The sequence below is a fragment of the Giraffa tippelskirchi genome, chromosome 3 (assembly GCF_054371585.1).
Source record: "Giraffa tippelskirchi isolate mGirTip1 chromosome 3, T2T-mGirTip1v1.2.pri, whole genome shotgun sequence".
Taxonomy (NCBI): Eukaryota; Metazoa; Chordata; class Mammalia; order Artiodactyla; family Giraffidae; genus Giraffa; species Giraffa tippelskirchi.
In genome coordinates, this window is record NC_137277.1 from 39,531,057 (window position 1) to 39,551,289 (window position 20,233).

The window sequence follows — 20,233 nt, forward strand, 5'->3', positions numbered from 1 at the left end:
AATTCCAACACCTCCACTAGCTTTGTTTGTGGTGATGCTTCCTAAGGACCACTTGACTTTGCATGCCAGGATGTCTGGCTCTAGGTGAGTGATCACACCATCACGGTTATCTGGGGTCATTAAGATTTTTTTTGTACAGTTCTTCTGTATATTCTTGCCACCTCTGGCTCACACTACTATAGAAAAAATCAATAGATAAACTAAGAACGTACTGCACAGCACAGAGACCTCTACTCAATACTCTGCAATGGCCTATATGCGAAAAGAATCCTAAAAAGAGTGAATATATTTATATGGATAACTGCTTCACTATGCTGTACACCGGAAACTAACACAACATTCTAAAAAAGCTTGCTAGCACGCCCCCCTCCCTCTAACAGAAAGAGCCGCAAACTCCAGGTCTCGCGACAGTTTCTTCTTTCTTCAGAAACTGCCACAGATCTCGCGAGGATTACTTGTCCAATCACGAAGCTGAATGGAGGCCCAAGATGGCGGCGCACTGGGAGCGTAACATCTGCGTTTCTAGGATCTTCGCGCAGCGGGTGGTTAAGACTCTGGAGTTGTAAAGGTCCACACTAGACTAGTCGTCTGGCAGGAACTTTTGACTTCAGAGGTGAGTCACTTAATATCACTCATACGGGTTGCGAGTCCACTTACCCTTTGTAGCACCCAGGTTCCCTATTCCCGGTTTCTGGGCCTGTGAGGCGCTGGCTTTGGGATCTAGGGAGAGAGATCTGATTGTGAGTGTGTGCGTGCGTGCGTGCGCGCGCGGGGGCGTATGTGTGGTGGGGTGGGTGGGAGGAGTTTGCAAATAGAATGGAGACTAGTATTGAATAGGAAAGACCCCCTAGGCGGAGGCGGTTTAGAGAGATCCAAAACTGAGGCGGGAAGACTGTATGAGTAGGTAAGGTGAGGACGTGAAAGGAGTGGAAGAGATGGAGAACTGGCAGTGGCGAAACTGTGGAAAAAGTCGGATTTATGAGAAAGGGAGACGAGAGAAAATGTAAATTAGAAGTGGTAGGGATGTGTGCATAAGGAATTAAAAGTTCTAACAGCAGAATTTAGATTATTTTACAGAATTGTGTATTAAGTAACAAGTGATAGTTGAAGAGGAATATTAAGGGTCAGGAGGAACCAAGGAAACAGAAGCATGGAGGTGGGAAAGATTAAAGAAAGTGGAAGCGTCAGCTTACTTAAATGAAGGTCTGCCACCTTGGCTTTCTGCACTGACTTGGGTAACCCGGAAGAAAAAGTTCCAGTCCTAGGCCTGAGCCTTTTAGAGACTCAAGATGGGGACTGCTTATCAAAAATGAGAGTTCTGTGTTTTAAGTGCCCTGGACAGTGTAAGAGTTCTATCGTGCTTTCGATCAAAAAACACTTATTGCTTACCTACTCTCCTGACCCTACATTAGGCTCTAGGATATCGCAGTGGAAAAGATAGACAAAGTATTTTCCCTCCTGAAGCTTACTGGCAAGGCAAATTTTAAAAAGTAAAATATATGGAATGTCAGATGGTAAGTTCTATGAAGAAGACTGAAGCAACTAAGGGAGACAAAGGGTTCACTTGCTACTCATTTAAATGGGGGTACTCAGAAGAGGTATCAGTAAGAAAGTGAGGTTTGATCAAAGACCTGAACAAGCTGAGGGTACCTTGCATGTATGTCTTCTGGGGAAAGAGCAACCTGTGCAGACCAAACAGCAAGTAAAGAACCCCTGAGGTAGGAGTGTGCCAGACTTGGTAGAGAAACGACAAGGAAGCCTGTGTGGCTACAGCAGAATGAGCCAGAAAGAGAATAGTTTGGAGAGAAGTGGAGAGTGACAAGGCTGATGCCAGGTAAGGACTGACACTCAGTTAAACTCTGAGGAATGGGGTAGATTTAGCTAAGAACCCATTACCTGTATAGGGAGCTCCGTTAGCAAAGAAGTGGCTTTATTGATTCAGTGTGGATCAAAAGGGTTGAATAATGAAGGAAGTGATTCTACCATATCTGTAATTTAATTTGTCCGTATGTGTTCAGAGTGTCATGTGTGTTCCGTGATGTACACCGGACAGGGAGGAGAAAGTGGCAACAAATGAGTTTGGAGGGATAGATTTATGTGTGCCTTGTTAATTATTTTGAGTTTCATTAGCCTAAAAGCTTTAGGAAGCCGCTGAAGGGATTTACCTAGGAATGTTCAGTTTTGCATTGGGGTGGGAGGAGGGGTATGTTGTCACCAGGATGAAGTGGATTGTTGGGGCAAGAGTGGTTAGAGAGACATCAGTTAGAGGCTATTGTAGTCAGCCAAGAAAGAGATGATTATGATCGCTGGCCTAGAAATGTGGAGTTGCAAAGGGTGAAAAATGGATGAAAGTGAAGTGAAAGTGTTAGTTGCTCAGTCATGTCCGACTCTTTGTGACCCCATGGACTGTAGCTCCCCATGCTCCTGTGTCCATGGAATTGTCCAGGCAAGAATACTGGAGTGTCTGTAAAGCAATTATCCTTCAATTAAAAAATAAATAAGATTGAAATTTTATAAAATGAAATAAAATTCTGGGGGGAAAAAAGGATACTTTGGAAGTATCCTTTTGGAGAAGGAAGATATTTCCTTCTCCAGAAAATGGATAGGGCCAAGAAATAATTAGGAGACAGAATATTCAGGACATAGTATGTTTGGAATGGAGGAGGTGGGGTAGAAAAGGTGCTGAAGATTTCTTGCTTTTGTGCCATGAGGAAGATCTTGGTGTCATTCAGCAAAATAGGGAAGATTAGAGCAGGACCTATTTGGGGTGGGTAGAAATGGTTTCATTTTGGACATGTTGTGCATGAAGTGCTTTTGAGCCTTTCAAGTGAGTGGTCTGGTGCGCAGTTAGCTGCATGATTTCGATTGTCGGTAATGAAGACAATTCTTTTTTTGAAAATGGTTCTTAAATGTGAAAATCTATTAAAAACCTGAGTTAGAGTGTTAACATTTATAACCATGTAAAGTTACATCTCTAACAAAGCCTGCAAAGGAAATGTGCTTATTGCTAGGAGATTCTGTTGTTTAGTTGCAGCCCCTTGGATTGTAGTGTTCACACTTCTCTAGCCATGGGATTTCTTAGGCAAGAATGCTGGAGTGGGTTGCTATTTCCATCTTCAGGGGATCCTCCCAACCCAGGGATCGAACCCGTGTTTCCTTCATTGGCAGGTGGATTCTTTAGCACTGAGCCACCAGGGATGCCCTCAGAGAGGGCTACAGTAGCTGCTATGGCTGACCTGGGAAAATTAAGGAAGGAAAGACCTTCCTGAAGAAGAGATGCTTGAATTGTGGTAGTAAGGATGAGTAGGAATTAATCAGGTGAAGAGGGGGAGGAAAGAACATTACAGACAAAAGGGGTAATCTGTGTAAAGACCCTATTGCCAGAGTGGAGGGAGAGAAAGAAGAGTAAGGGTGAGACTTCAGCTGATGCTGAAGCCACACTGTGCTGGGTCTTGTATGTATGCTGAAGTAATGTTTTTTGTTTTTCTCCTAAAAGTAAAGTTTTGAGCAAGTGGGCATGGGAGGAGGACACGGTGAGATTTGTGTTTAGAAATGATCACTGCACGGTGGAAAAAGGCATGGGGAGAAAAAGTGTGGGTTCATGGAGACCAATTAAGAGGCTGCTGTAGCAGTATGGGCAGACTTGTATGGGCTGCTGTAGGTGAGCCTGGGGAGAAATAGTTGGATCTGAGAGATATTTAGCAGGTAAAATCCATACGACTGTTAATTTTTTGGAATACAAGAGGGATAGAGAACTATCAGGTGACTCTTAGGATTCTGACTTACATAGTACCATTTAGATGAATGTGTGTTATGAAAAAAGTAGAAAATGCAGAATGATATAAAGAAAAGAAAAATCACCTACCATCTAGAGATACACACTAAAATATTTCTAAAATTACCAACTGCTTAGAGATTTACTCAACTACTGCAGTGACTTTTTTTATGGTTTTTATTTCTTGCTATAAATGTGTTAACTTTTTTCTTCTGTGTATTCTCAAGGAAAACAAAATTACTATGTTTGTTTTCAATTGGTTTTAGCTACCTAGAAATGGCAAGACTGAAATTTATAAAAGAAGTTGGAATAGAAGATGTTTTTTGGTATAGTTTGAAATCAGGAAGTTAAAAAAAGAAAAAGATGTTTTTTTGAACTTTAGTGACTTCATGGTGCACAACCAAATAGTCCGTTCAAGACCACTGTGAAAACTAACCTCTGACTGTAGCATTCTTGGTGGTAGGTTATATTGCTTTCTGCCACATTGATGCTTTTATTTTTTATTTATTTATTTGGCTGCACCATGTCTTAGTTGCAGCGTGTGGGATCTGGTTCCCTGACCAGGGATTGAACTTGGGGCCCCTGCATTGGGAGCCTGGAGTCTTAGCCACTGGACCACCAGGGGAGTCACACTTTGATGCTTTTAAAGGGAATAGTTTCAATTTTCTTGCCTTGGTTTAAAAGAAGAAGATTCATTGTATGTTGAATATAAGTTTTTAAAAATTGTGGTAAAATACGCATAACAAAATTTACCATTTTAACCTTTTTCAAATGTACCATTCAGTGGCTTTAAGTATATTCACAGTGTTGTGCAACCATCACTACTGTCGATTTCTATAAGTTTTTCATCATCCTAAACACAAACCATATACCATTAAACAGTAATTTACCATTCCACCCTCCTCCCACCCCCAGTAACCTCTGTTCTACTCTGTATGAATTTGCCTATTGTTGGCTCTTCATATAAGTGTAATAATATAGTATTTGCCCTCCTGTGTGTGGCTTATTGCCCTTAGCATAATGTTTTTAAGGTTCATACATGTTGTAACATGTGTCCAAATTCATCCCTTTAGGGCTGAATAATATTCCAATGTATATACGTCCCACATTTTGATTATTTGTCTGCTTGTGGATACATGAGGTTGCATTTCACCTTTTAATCGTTGTGAATAACTCTGCCATGAACATTCAGTCAGTTCAGTCACTCAGTCGTGTCCAACTCCTTGCGACCCCGTAGACTGCAGCCCACCAAGCTTCCCTGTCCATCCCCAACTCCTGAGGCTTGCTCAAACTCAGGTCCATTGAGTCAGTGATACCATCTAACTATCTCATCCTCTGTCATTCCCTTCATTAAATCTTTCCCAGCATCAGGGTCTTTTCCAGTGAATCAGTTCTTCCCATCAGGTGGCCAAAGTATTCAAGCTTCAGCATCAGTCCTTCCAATGAATATTCAGGACTGATTTCCTTCAGGATTGACTTGTTTTATCTCCTTGCTGTTCAAGGGACACTCAGGTCTAATCCAACACCACAGTTCAAAAGCATCAATTCCTTGGCGCTCAGCTTTCTTTATGGTCCAACTCTCACATCCATACATGACTACTGGAAAAACCATAGCTTTGATTATACAGACCTTTCTTGGCAAAGTAATGTCTCTGCTTTTTAATACGCTGTCTAGGTTGGTTATAGCTTTTCTTCTAAGGAGCAACCATCTTTTAATTTCATGGCTGCAGTCACCATCTGCAGTGATTTTGGAGCCCAAGAAAATAAAGTCTGTCACTGTTTCTATTGTTTCCCCATCTATTTGCCATGAAGTGATGGGACTGGATGACATGATCTTCGTTTTTTGAATGTTGAGTTTTAAGCCAGCTTTTCCCCCATGAACAGTATGGAAAGGCTGTGAACATTCCAAGTACCTATTTGAATCTCTGCTTTCAATTCCTTTGGATCTATACTTGAGAGGGGAATTGCTGGATCATATGGTAATGTTTAATTTTTTAAAGAACCACCAAACTTTTCCACAGCAGTCATACCATGTTCATTCCCACCTGCAATGCCTGAGGGCTCCAGTTTCTTCACATGCTCGCCAGTACTTGCTATTTTCTCTTTTTTTCTTTTGTAATAATAGCCATCCTAAGGTGTATGAATTGATATCTTATTATGGTTTTGATTTGTGTTTCCCTAATGACATAGAACATCTTTTCATGTGCTTATTTGTTATATACTTTAAAAAATATAGCTTCTTCTTTCTCACTTGATTAGCAAAGATGTGTTGGCTATAAATGTTGACTTGGCAACCACAACTTTTCTTGTTGATTTTGTTTAACTAAATATGCTGATTGCCCCCCCCCCTTTTTTTTCTTTTTAAAGATGGCTCTGAGTAAATCAATGCATGCAAGAAATAGATACAAGGACAAACCTCCTGACTTTGCATATCTGGCAACCAAATATCCAGATTTTAAGCAGCATGTTCAGATAAATCTGAATGGAAGAGTGAGGTAGGTAACAGATGAAGAATTCTTGATACAGTATTATTCTAGTGTAATTTGAATGGACTCCATGTAGTGGAAAGCATACTGGACTGATAGTAGACCTGAATACTTTTCTTGGTTTTAGCTTTTTAATCTATTAAATAAGAAGATTGGACCAAAGGCTTTTAAGTTTCCTTCTGACTAAAAAACCCCAGAAAGCAACAACAAAAAAAACCTCTTGATGTCCAGATTATTGCTTACTCACCAGGGTAACTGCAGAAACCTTAGGATTGTGCCCTAAGACCTCGTGGGGGTCTAAGGTCCTTATTTTAAGTGTATATTTATTTTGTTGTGAGGTAGGAGAATAATAACCAGGACCTCAAAACTGATTTCACTTCAGTATTACTTAGGATGTCACTAAATTCAAGTTTAAAAGTTAATTATTAAAAATTAAGAAAATAATAGTATGATGCTTCAGGAAATGGCAGAGATGATGATAATGGTGTGGGAATAACTGATGTTTGTGTTACACCCTTGAGAAGGAGATCTTTAACTGCCATCCTGAATTCTGTGTGAGTTACAGAGGAGGGTGGACATCTCAAGCCTGCCTGGGGAAAATGTGTTGATTCACCTGTGGGGAGGAAGAAGAGCCGGATTTGGGGAGAGAAGTGGGAAGGTCGGAAACAATAGGGTCAGAAGACTTGAGGCATTTTGCTGACCTCGTCCTTCCTCCTGGCGGACTTCTTATAGAAGTGGAGGCCCCAGGGCGGGACTGAACGTGGGGGCCAAGATATCCTAGAAATCCTAACACTCTCTCTATATAAATATAATATATATGTATTTATATTATTTTTCTGGGATATAATCCTTGGTTTTCACCAGTTTCTCAAAGAGATCTGTGACACCCCCCCCCACCAATACACAAGGTTAGCTCAAATACCCTAGAACTGTGATTTCCAAGTGTGCTTTCAAACTGTGATTTATTGTCTGTTTCACTCAGTGAAAGTTGAGCATAGCTCCATGTATGAATGCTTATATTACTCAGCATGTTACTGTATTAAGCATCTTAGAAAACAAGCTTCAAACTGGAAATTAAAAATATATTTAAATAAGAGATCTAAAGATTCATCTTTGACACCTTACTTCGGAGATCACCCTGAGATACTGAATTAGTGTTTCTCTGTGTTTAGGTCACTTCTACCATTGTTCTTAAACCTTTATTTCATAATTTTGTCTGTGGAGGTTTATTTATCCTAGTAGCTTTAGAACAAATACTGTTTTGTTTTTCTTTGTTTCTTCTCTATACTTATTTCTGTACTTAATTTTTTTTCTTTTGCTTTTTTAAAATTATGTACTTAATTATTAAATATCAATTGATTTTAACTCTTTTATGCCAAGTTCTAGGAAAGCTGTAGTAAACAAGAAAGACCTGCTCATGGCCATATTTGGAGTTGACACACTAGTGGAGGAAGTGGACAAATAAACAAGCAGTTAGCCTTCAGTGTGGCCGAGCCTGTGGAGCACACAGTGAAATAATACAGAAGAGAAACCTGACCCCAACCTTGGGATTTAGAGAATAATTTGAAACAGAAAGGTGGTCTCAGTTGTGTTCTGAAAAATGAGCCAGGTAGAAAGAAGAGTGTTACAGGCAGAGGGAGTGGCATGTGCGAAGAGCACAGAGTGGTGGGGGACTGGAAAAGCTGCTGAGATGTGGTGGACACATGACAGGAGGTGAGGCTGAGAGAGTGATGCTTGCAGTGCTGTATAAGGCCGTAAGTTTGGAATTTATCTTAGGCTCATGTGCAGGGAGTTCTTGTGTCTTCAGAATTACCCATCCCCATCCTTATCTACTAAAGTTTTAAAGCAAGGCAGTAGCATTCAGAATTGGTTCAGTTCAGTTCAGTTCAGTTGCTCAATTGTGTCCGACTCTTTGCGACCCCATGAACCGCAGCACGCCAGGCCTCCCTGTCCATCACCAACTCCTGGAGTCCACCCGAACCCATGTCCATTGAGTCAGTGATGCCATCCAACCATCTCATCTTCTGTCGTCCCCTTCTCCTCCTGCCCTCAATCTTTCCCAGCACCAGGGTCTTTTCAGTTGAGTCAGCTCTTTGCATCAGGTGGCCAAAGTATTGTAGTTTCAGCTTCAACATCAGTCCTTCCAATGAACACCCAGGGCTGATCTCCTTTAGGATGGACCAGAATTGTTTAGATAGATGTAATCTAGGAGCACTGTAGAAGATGGATTGCAGGGAGAATTAGGACTGGAAGTATAAGTGAGTAAGTAGAGACTGGTTTCAGTAATCCACATTAGATATGCTGATGGCCTAACTTGGTAGAGGGAGGAGGGATATAGATCACTGGATGAATTCGAGAGAAATTGATGAATAGGATTAGCAGGACATGGTAGAAATTAAGAATGAGCCAAGTGACCTCAATTTAGCAAGAGATTAGGTGATAGTGCTATTTACTGCAGTAAGGAACAAGGCAGAATGAGCTGGTTTAGGGGAGATGATACATCTTCATTTGGGGGCACATTGGGTAGACAATTGAGAACGGAAGTCTGAAGAGAAGGACCCACGGTGATTTGGAGGTGGTGTTAGTGAAGGCCTTGGTCTTTGAACTGAATTCTGGTGGCTGAATAGAAGGGCGGAAGAGTTCCAAGTGTAGAGAACAGAATTTTGTGAAAGGCCTGGTACATTTGCAGAGCTGCATTAAATGGGGCTGAAGTGGATATAGGATAACAGCTTAGGGAATACTGGGAGATGAGACTGAAAGAAAGACAAAGAACAGGTCACAAAGAGCCTTTCGTAGCATGCAAATAAGAATGAACTTGATTGCTCAGACTTTAAGGAACCAGAAGAAGATTTTTTAAATGGTTAGATTTTTAAGATGGCTTTAAGATTTGTATTTTTAAAAAAAATCACTCAGAGCAGACCACAAGATCTGTTATCACAACATATCTGAATGGTTTAAGGGTGTCTGACAAGTAATAGACATTCAATAAATATTTGTTGAATGCATGAGATCCTAATTATTTGAAAGCTTAACTATACGCCATTTATAGATGCCATGCTCAAAACTTAAAACTTGCCGATAAAAAATAAAGGAATGGGCAAAATCATGCTAGAAATGAGGCTTCCCTCCAAATTAAAGGAAAGTAAAATAGAAGACAAAAAAGCCTCAATTTATTAAAAAAAGAAAACATGTTTGTCTTTTGTCTTCTGAAAGGAATAACTTTCAGAAGACTTAAAGTGTTTGATGTAATTCAGAGACATTTTTCTTTGTAGTTCAAACCAAGTAGATAAAAATAAACAACAATGGCCTAGGGATTTTCAGAGGATCAGTGAATGCTTCAAAGACAATAAGGCAAAAATACTCTTTATATATGCTCTTTTTCTTGGAGTTGTTGTTTAGTCGCTAAGTCATGTCCAACTCTTTGCGACCCCATGGACTATAGCCCACCAGGCTCCTCTGTCCATGAAGGGCTTAAAGCTTTAACCTGTAATTTAGAACTTCACTTTTAAAAGGGTAGTTGACCCAGAAAAGGTTAAGAACTACTGATAGAGAGCCTAAATAATATAATCAGTGGGTTTGATTTAATATATTTTGAACTTTTTAGTCTACAAATATGAACACACATTCTTTTTAAATAGCTTGCACAAGCTTCTAACACTAGAAGTGACTGAGTTGGAACTAACTCAGTCTCCTGCTTCTCTTATTTATTGAGTTCAAAGATTAGAAAGAAAAAGAATTGCAGTTTTACAGATGGCTTGATTGTTGTCTACCTGAAGAAACATTTGAGAATCACCTAAAAATTTTCAAATGATTACTAAACGAAATACACACATATATATATTTTTAAACGTATGTAAATAAAGGAAAATTGATAGCTTTCCAGATACTTGTTGGAAAATATAATTACAATAAAAGATCCCGTACACAGTAACAAAGAGAAATAGGCAGACACTCGGCAAAGGAATACGTTAAGACAGTGTGCATAAAGCAACAGAATTGCTCTCAGGGGTCTAGGGGAGACAGTGAATCTAGGGACACGGTGTGTTTCTGGATGGGAGGGCTCAATAAAGTTAATATGTCAATTCTTCCCCAAATCAGAATCCTCCTGAGGTTTTTGGGAGAGAAAATGACGTGACATTTCTTTTGTTCAAAGAAAAGATGCTCAAAGCAAATGTTCTAAAGATAATGGAAAGGTGAAGGAGTGTAAACTCTCCCAGATGGATATTTAGTATACTGTGAAGTTCAAGGAATTAAAACATTAACGAAGTATTGCCACAGGAATGGGGCCCCCATCGTCTGGTACAAAGTGGCGTTCACGTCTAAACAGCCTGTGCACATTAAACAGAGTGAGTCCAGCCTGCACTCTACTCAGTACTGAACCTCCCAGAGGGAGTGTAGAGTGGACAGGGTGAATCTTGCTTTCTTAATCAGTCTTGACTCCTGTGTGTTCCTATAATGTGAACGTTAACAGTGCTGTGAATGATTAAAGAGATGTCACAGTGTTTGTTATTTTGGATTTTCATTCTACATGCTTACTTTAGAACCTGACTCCTAAGTAAGATACCACCCCACCATGTAAAGACTATAATGTAGAATAAGAGCATTTCAGATTGTTAAGGGTGGAACTAGACAGACAACTTTTTTTTTTTTTGAAGTAATGGATTTTTATCTATTTATTTATTTTAGTAATGGATTTTTAATAGATGCAGTTGGAACATCTGTGGGGAAAGTGCATTAGATTCCCTTTCCTATGTATTATGCAAACTAAATTCCTGATGGTTTAATGATTTCAGTATATTTATTTTATTTAAATACTAGGAAAAAATGTATAGGTGAACTCTTGAATGTTGGGTAGAGGAATAATAGTCTTTCTAAGTAAACTCCAAGGATAGAATTCGTAAAAGAAATTTTATGGATTCAACTACCTAAGAAATAAAAACTTTTACATATCAAGAAACAGTAAAAGGTGACAACACATACAGTCTAAGTATTTACAGCATATAGCAAAGAATTAGCTCCCTTAATATGAAAAACTCTTAGAAGACAAGAAGAAAAGGGAAGAAACCTTAACATATAGGTTAAGGATAAAAATAGGCAATTAACAAAAGAAGAAAGACAAATGGACCAAATTAGCAAAGATAAAATATACACTATTCATCAATGGCAAAAATGTAGTTGAATAGGCATAGTGATAAAATGCTGGTAAGATTGCAGCTTTTACAGTTCTAAAAGCATACTTAACTGAAATAATGTATGTTTGAAGATGTTTATTCCAAAGCTGTTTATAACAAGGAAAATTGGAAATAATTTATATTTCCAAAATTGTATATTCTTACAGTGCAGTTCCCTACAGTGGAATACCACGTAGCCCAGGGAATGGGTATTGCAGATTATAAAACATGATTTTGTTTCAGACTGAAACCAAAGTATCTGCAGATATGCTGTGCATAGAAAAGGACTTAAAATCACGAACCTGGTGTTCACAGTGGTTGTTTTGTGATCGGCAAAGGTAATTTTAAAAGTTTTTGCAAGGAGGAGCAAATTTGTCTGTGAGGGGATGGAAAGAGGATGAAGCAAACTTGAGGAGAACTTCTCTTACTTTAACAATGGGCGATTATGAGCTTATCTAAAGTTGGCAATAAGCACATAAGGGATCTGTGATTTGGTGGCTTAGATGGTAAAGAGTCTGCCTGCAATGCAGAAGACCCAGGTTTGATCCCTGGGTTGGGAAGGTCCCCTGGAGAAGGGAATGGCAACCCACTCCAGTATGCTTGCCTGGAGAATCCCATGGACAGAGGAGCCTGGGGGGCTACGGTCCACAGGTCACATAGTGTTGGACACAACTGAGTGACTAACACACAAATGATAGAAGTAGAAGAGATGTCCTTTTTTTAGGGTAAACGACCTACCTCCTTCTGGACATCACCCCCCTTCTTGCTTACTTAGGTAAGAGTCATTTATGATTATATGCATCAGTAGCATGTTCTTTATTTTTATAGTGGCTTTTTAACTTAACGGGCTTCCCTTGTAGCTCAGTTGGTAAAGAATCTGCTGGCAGTACAGGAGACCCGGGTTCGATTCCTGGGTTGGGAAGATACCCTGGAGAAGGAAATGGCAACCCACTTCAGTATTCTTGCCTGGAAAATTTCATGGACACAGGAGCCTGGTGGGCTGCAGTCCATGGGGTCGCAAAGAGTCAGGCACTGAGCAACTAACACTTAACTACTTTAACTTAACTCAAGAAGATACACAAAAAAGTATGGCCAAAATACAAATCCAGCTAGTGATTGAAAAGGAATACCAGACAGAACATTAGACCTGAGATGGATTGAAGTGTCATTTATTTGCTGAGCCCTGAAGTGCTGTCTGAACGCAACCAGGGTGTGGTGTTGAAAGAGGGGCACTTCTGAATGAGTTATCCTAAGGACCAGTCTTGAGAGTGCTACTTATCAGCTGTGAGGTTTTAGATAATTTTCTTAGCTTTACTGAGACTGAATTTCCCATAAGGAGGGATAAAAGGGCATACTTTGGATTTTTGTCATAAAGGTTAGCAATGACATGTGCAAAGTGACCTAACACATTGGAGACACTTAGTAAAAGATATTTATTCTTATTGTTATTAAGCCTGGTATACTTGATAAGATATTAAGGATTGCTGGTGTGATCTCTTTCCCTTTGTCTCTCTCTCTCTCTTTCCTGCATCTGTCACTGCTTTGCTGTAATCATATCTGACCATTGCAATTAGATTTCAGTTTGTGCTTTTCCACAGTAACCAGCCCCATAGGAACATCCTGCAGTCTACTTGAGCCCTGTCAATTGAGTCTGAATAGAGTATGACACTTAACTGATTTGTTTTCAAAACCAAAGTCCCAGTATTGAAGGGCTGTATCATAGTTTATGACTGTACCATTTTTAGCACGTCAATGAAGACCTAATGAATAGAAATCAGTGTTGGAGTAAGGTGGGGAGGCTTCAGGCCTCGGTTGTTACATAAGGTTCAGCCTATACAGTGTTACAATGCTTGTTACTTTAACCATGGTTACAGAATGTATCTTTCCAAACTCCATCCATAATGGTGATACTGTATTCATCAATAGCAGGGCAAGAGTCATCCTGGGGAAATCAGGCATGAGCCTGTTGACAATAGGCTGTTTTGTTTTATGGAGCTGGATGTGTTAAGCGAACAACAAAGACTGATGGAATAAATTGCTAATTTCCACATGAGAGCTAATTTTAGTCCCTGTGCCTCCCTGTGCTCTCAGAAATGAGAATGAAAAAAGATCTTGCCTGTGTTCAGGAATTTTGAATGTCCCAGGGTACTAAAGTGACCTAGATAATTAACTAGAGAAGTCGGATGACTTCACTTCTGTCCTACAAAAAGATTTCCAACCCTCAGATTAGTGTCTGTATTTAAAACAGACACTTACTTACTTACTTCTTAGAAGTAAGTAAACAACCACTCGTGTAGCTAACAAAATCTGAAAATCAGCTCTTCATTCATTTTTGTTTATTTTCTTCAATTAGACTAGCTTCTGCTTGATGTCTTATACTTTTTGGTGATTAGGATATAGTTCCTTATTAGTAAGTTATATGTTCTATCCCATCAAAGTAAGCACATTTTTTAAAATAATGAGAATTGTTTATATAAACAGCAACTCTGTTTGAAGGCACTAGGAAAATATTAATTAACTGCTGTTTCTCTTGCTCCAAGTGTTTCATGAAGCCATGTAATTAATGTTCAAGCTGTACAACTATCTCTTGGTGATTGCTGTCAGTGTGGGAAATACTCTGGTTTAGTCTCCAAAAGAATTGGCCCACTTTCACAGAAAACAGGTACTCTGGAACCAAGGATCTGTTTTCCTTTTTTGAAAAAGATATTTTTAAAATTTATTATACCAACATTTATATATTATACAAGTATTTCCCATTACGTTAATGGGAAAATTATGGAAATATATCCTTCCTACCTACATTTATAGTGGTAATGTTGCATACCTAAAAGAAAAAAAGGTCAAAAAAAATTCTTCCACCCTAGAGATCAAATTACTTTGTCTTTTGCTTTCTAAGCCCTGACTTACTAATACATGGTAGGTAATTTTTGTAGCTGTGATTTTGATACAAGTATACCCAAAGGAGTTTTTTTTAACCCCCACTTGACTTAACCATTTTCCATATAGTTACAAAACACTTACTGTTGTTTTGAAGGTGATATTATGTAATATGTATGCAGATAATACAAAAATATGAGAATGTCCACATCCAGAGGTGGTTCTCACCCTTCCAGATTGTTTTCTGTGTGTATTCATATAGAGGGTCTTTTTGTCTTATTTTTATTTTTACAAGAATGTGATTATAATGTACATATATACTGTTTCCCAAACTTGGGGTTTTGTTTTTGTTGTTGTTAGTTTAATGTATTAAAGAACCCTCCTCATACAAGACTGTGGATCAGCCCAGTCTTACTGCTTTTCACAACTGAAAAGTGTTCCCTTGTGTGGATGCATTCAGTCAACTCCCCTGTTGACTACTTTTAGGTTGTTCCTAATTTTTCTGTAAAGCTTAATTATATTTAACCGGTTCCCTTACTCTTGGACTTTTTTTTTTTACATTTCACCAAATTTAGGGTAAGTCACTGGCCTTAGCTAGAAAAATTGGAGTACTCTTAACTGTCCTTGGAAAGAGCAAATGAGAGTTTAGATGACTAAGTTTTTCTTCCCTGTCATTTGCTCGTCAGCTAAAATAGGAATCTGTATTTAAGAGATCAACTTGATTGATCAAGGTAGTTTCTTACTATTTTGTAAACAGGAATTTGGTTCTTTGGCTAATAAAGGGTTAACAGTAAAGGGCATTTACAACTGCTCCAGAGTCTTTGTTTTTATATGATATTACTGTCTCATTGCTTATTTGACCACAGGTGTGGTAAGTTAAAAAAAATTCTTAAATTTAGTTGTGGGTAGGTATGAGTTGGTGGAAAGTAAACAAAAGGCCATACATTTGGCTTTTGTTTCTGTTTGACAACCTGTTACTATTTTTATAACTGTTATTATTATATTCTAATTCAATTAAATTCGCCATGTGTACTTTGGCTTCCCTACCCTCCCCCATCTCAAGAACCTTACATAGTCCAGTAAATTCCTTTACTTAAAGTCTATCAACTAGCTTCTTCCTTTTGAGTTTTAAAAAAATTGAGATATAATTCACATATAAAATCATCATTTTAAAGTGTACAATTCAGTTCTTACTAGGTTCACAGGTTGTGCAAACATCACCACTATCTAATTCCAGAACATTTTCATCACCCCCAAAAGAAACCCTGTAACACATTGAGCAGCCATTCCCCACTACTCTGTCTCCTCAACCCCTAGAAACCACTAATCTGCTTTCTGTCTCTAAAACTTTGCATGTTTTGGATGTTTCTTATAAATCACATCAGAGTATGTGGCCTATGTGACTTTCCATTGACTTTTAAACATGTTTAAGTCTTCCATTAAAAAATTAATAAAGAAACTTCTCCATCAGTCCTGTCACTCTGCCCCCTCTCTCCCTTGCATAACTCACCTTCTTGAAGAATTATCTATTTTATTGGTCTCTATTTTTTTCATACCATACTTAATCTTTAGCACACTTCATGGTAGATTCTAAATTCCACCACTCCAAAAGCAGCTCCTGAAAAGGTGTCACATTACTAAGTCCAGTTTCAGTTTTCAGTTGACTTCTGAGAAGCAGTTTTCTCTGCTGACACTCTTAACCCTTCATGGACACCTTCTTCCCTTGGTGTCACTGGCATCGGATCACACTCTCCTGGTTTTCCTTCTTCCACCCTCTCTGTCTCCTGATGTAGCTTCATCTGTAACAGTTGTACATACAGCCATTAAAGGACTCTTCCAGGCTTAGTGGGAAGCGCTTTTCCTCTCTTTGTGTTTTCTCCTTAGACACTGTCACCCATGCTAGGGTCTCATTTGTTTGTTTGCAGATAGCTTATACATTTGTTTGTGCAGATCAGTTTTCTGAGCTCTATACCTAGAGATCATGTTTACTCAATATCTGCACTGGGATGTCTCAAACACGGCTCTCAAATATGTTTTTCCTCAAAAATGGTTCTCTGCCAGAGTTCCCAGATTCAGCAAACGGCACTGTCCTGTTGAACAAGCCAGACCCCTTGGAGACGTCTGTAAACACATCCTCCCTCACTTTGCGTATCAGTCCATCAACAAATCTTGTAAGTTTTCTTTCGTAAATGTGTCTAAATTGCTGTCACTTTTCCCTGTCTTGGCCACTTCTGCTATTGCCCAGCCTTTTATGCAGTAGCTCTCTAATTGGCATCTTTGCTTCCACTTGGTCCATCTTGATTCCATACTAGACCTAACTCCATAACATAGATTATAATTATCCTGATGTGATTAATAGCTCTTTCACTTTCAGAAGAGTCTTGGATTAATTGATAAAATTATATGGTTACCATAATTATAAGGTCCTCTGTAATCAAGCTTCTCTCTTCCTCTACAGCCTCATTTTAAACCCTGCGTGCTTACCTTGCTTTCTGCATGTTAGACACAGTGGCTGTCTCTCAATACCAGGGATACCCTGTAAGTTCTCTCCTGCCTCAGGGTCTTTGCGCTTGCTCTTCTCTTTACTTAGGACCCTAAAATGCCATCCACATTCCCTTCTCTCAGTTCTTTGTTAAATTTTTATTCTACTTTTAGTCCTCAGGGAAGCCTCCTTTGACCTTCCCAAGGCAGTTCCACTTAGTATGTAGGTTTCATAGCACAGTGTAGCTATACTTTTATAATATTGATCATGGTGACAATTTTATGTATATTTGAATGATTCTGGGAATTAATACCTACCAGACTGTCAGCTTTATGAAGGGAGAGATTGTATTTGCTTACTGCAACATCTCCAGTATTTTGCACAATGGCCGGCACATAGCTGACATATAATATCTGTTGAATAAATAAAGGAATGAAGCAATCACAGCCTCTCAATTCTGACCTAAAAAAATAAAAAATTAAAAAAATTCTGACCTGGTCCATATAACTCGGTTGAGCAAAGTAGTATTTAAAATGAGTGAAACACTATTATACTACTTTGAAAGTGCAGAGTAGCCAGGTAACCCAACTTTGTTATTCCACTCTCTACAATAGAAGTTGCCACCTTTCAGCCTGTGAGTTGTATGAGACTTCAAGTTATTTATTGTTCACATAGATTATAAGAATCAGAAAAATTTCATATAAAGATACAGCTTCCTGGTTTCATTAGAAAATTTTAGAGATTTGGCAAAGGTGGGCTGGCAAACCCACTTGATATTAATTACCTGGAACTGCCTGGTGACCATCCCCTTTGAAATGGTGGCTTATGTCACCTGGCTTAATGCTACTGGTGTAGCCATTGGCCTGGCTGCTCAACCACAAACTATTTGTTACTGACCACCAAGGCGAGGACCTGTGCCACAGGTGTGGTTCCGCAGACATGTCTTTGGTCGTGACTCTCCTTGGTGTGTTGACTTACGTTCTGGCACAAGGACATATCTTGTCAAGGATTGGCATTTTGAGTAGTAGCTGGTAAATATTTCAGTTTGCAGTTCCTGATTTTCACAATTTTATTCAAAATGCCAGTGCATAATAACACTGAGAAACGTTAGGTTGGTGATTCTGTCAGTAGGTACTGCTCTTAGAGAATACTTTTCATCATTTGTTTTATAAGGTATCTAGGTTATTGTTGCTTCGATAGAAAAATTCTGAAATTTTGCATTTCAGGTTGTAAGGCTTGGACATACACATCAGAATGGGTTTATATTCCTTTTGTGTGTCTAGCAATGATTGGGCTAGATTAGTAATAGATTGGGCTGCTGTTGTAGAATAAAGAAAGTGAACTTATTTGAATGTTTTTAGTATGGTACTCTGATGTGAACTTCTTTCCATGTGTAAAAATTGACTGTCATCACTATGTCATTGAAGGAAGTGGGGTTCAGTTCAGTTCAGTCACTCAGTCATGTCCGACTCTTTGCGACCCCATGAACCGCAGCACGCCAGGTCTCCCTCTCCATCACCAACTCCCGCAGTTTAGCTAAACTCATGTCCATTGAGTCGGTGATGCCATCCAACCATCTCATCCTCTGTCGTCCCCTTCTCCTCCTGCCCTCAATCTTTCCCAGCATCAGGGTCTTTAAAATGAGTCAGCTCATCGCATCAGGTGGCCAAAGTATTGGAGTTTCAGCTTCAACATCAGTCCTTCCAATGAACACCCAGGACTGATCTCCTTTAGGATGGACTGGTTGGATCTCCTTGCAGTCCAAGGGACTCTCAAGAGTCTTCTCCAACACCACAGTTCAAAAGCATCAATTCTTCAGCGCTCAGCTTTCTTTATAGTCCAACTCTCACATCCATACATAACCACTGGAAAAACCATAGCCTTGACTAGATGGACCTTTGTTGGCAAAGTAATGTCTCTGCTTTTTAATATGCTGTCTAGGTTGGTCATAACTTTCCTTCCAAGGAGTAAGCATCTTTTAATTTCATTGCTGCAGTCACCATCTGCACTGATTTTGGAGCCCCCCAAAATAAAAGTCTGACACTGTTTCCACTGTTTCCCCATCTATTTACCGTGAAGTGATGGGACCAGATGCCATGATCTTAGTTTTCTGAATGTTGAGTTTTAAGCCAACTTTTTCACTCTCGTCTTTCACTTTCATCAAGAGGCTCTTTAGTTCTTCCCTTTCTGCCATAAGAGTAGTGTCATCTGCATATCTGAGGTTATTGATATTTCTCTCGGCAATCTTGATTCCAGCTTATGCTTTATCCAGCCCAGCGTTTCTTGTGATGTACTCTGCATAAGTTAAATAAGCAGGGTGACAATATACAGCCTTGACATACTCCTTTCCCAATTTGGAACCAGTCTGTTGTTCCATGTCCAGTTCTAACTGTTGCTTCCTGACCTGCATACAGGTTTCTCAAGAGGCAGGTCAGGGGGTCTGGTATTCCCATCTCTTTCAGAATTTTCCACAGTATATTGTGATCCACACAGTCAAAGGCTGAAGTGGAGTTGGCCCATCTTTTTCGAATACTTGACTGATTTCAAAAGAGTAAAATAGGATATTCTTGTTAGAATTAAAAATTAAGTTTTTATAGATTTATTTTTTTATTTTTTTGCTACATAATTTATCTTGTTGAACCTGCTTTTGTACTGCTTTTCATTAAGGAAGGAATACAAAGGCAGTGCTAGCCTTCTTCTTTTTTATTTTTTAATGTGAAAATTGATTGAGGCAATTGCTGTGCTATTGAGTGAAGCAAAACTGTGTTCATGAAAAAAAAACAACAACAACAACTGTGTTCATGGTTGCTTGCCCTTGGATTAACTCTCTTTTATCAGCCTCCACGGGAGAAGGCAATGGCACTCCACTCCAGTACTCTTGCCTGGAAAATCCCATGGACGGAGGAGCCTGGTAGGCTTACAGTCCATGGGGTCGCACAGAGTCGGACACGACTGAAGCGACTTAGCAGCAGCAGCAGCAGCCTCCACAATTGACAAAATTAATATATATCTACCTCTGATGCCTAGGAATAGACCTTATTAATATCCTGTTAAATAGGCTTAATATATTTTAATGAGACTTTTTATTGCTAGCAAATATTTATGCAGCAGACTTCCACTCCCGCTGTTTTATGGAGACTTGTCTTTAAAAGATCATAAATCCCCACCTAATGTAAAGTCAATCATTTTTGAAGTTATTTATCTTCCTGATTTCATTCCAGCATTTTTGTTGCTGCACAGTTACTTCTTCATCTCATTCAACACTTTTCCTGCCTCTCAAAATAGTTACATTGACTATTCTTAAGGAGTTAAATGTAAATATGTCATATGACATATTCTTCCATATCTACTCAAGAGAAATAATAACCCATCCGTGGGAAGGCTTGTATGTGGATATTTATTAGTGGCATTGTTCATGACAGCCAAAAAGTAGAAAGAATCC

At 39.1% G+C, this 20,233-nt stretch overlaps 1 protein-coding gene across 3 annotated transcripts in view; it reads left to right on the plus strand.

Annotated features, from left to right (window-relative positions):
- The first annotated feature begins 467 nt into the window (after positions 1 to 467).
- The window catches only part of METTL16 (methyltransferase 16, RNA N6-adenosine), a 62,871-nt gene continuing 43,105 nt past the window's right edge, over positions 468 to 20,233 (plus strand). Inside the window, exons 1-3 of one of the 3 annotated variants that reach the window (XM_081579999.1) lie at positions 814 to 904; positions 1,677 to 1,834; positions 6,143 to 6,270. In XM_081579999.1, coding sequence (XP_081436125.1) covers positions 6,143 to 6,270 — 128 coding nt within the window. In that variant the 5' untranslated portion in view covers positions 814 to 904; positions 1,677 to 1,834. Of the gene's footprint in view, positions 614 to 756; positions 1,835 to 6,142; positions 6,271 to 20,233 lie in introns of those variants that run through there. The other 2 variants (XM_081579996.1, XM_081579998.1) reach the window with 2 other exon arrangements.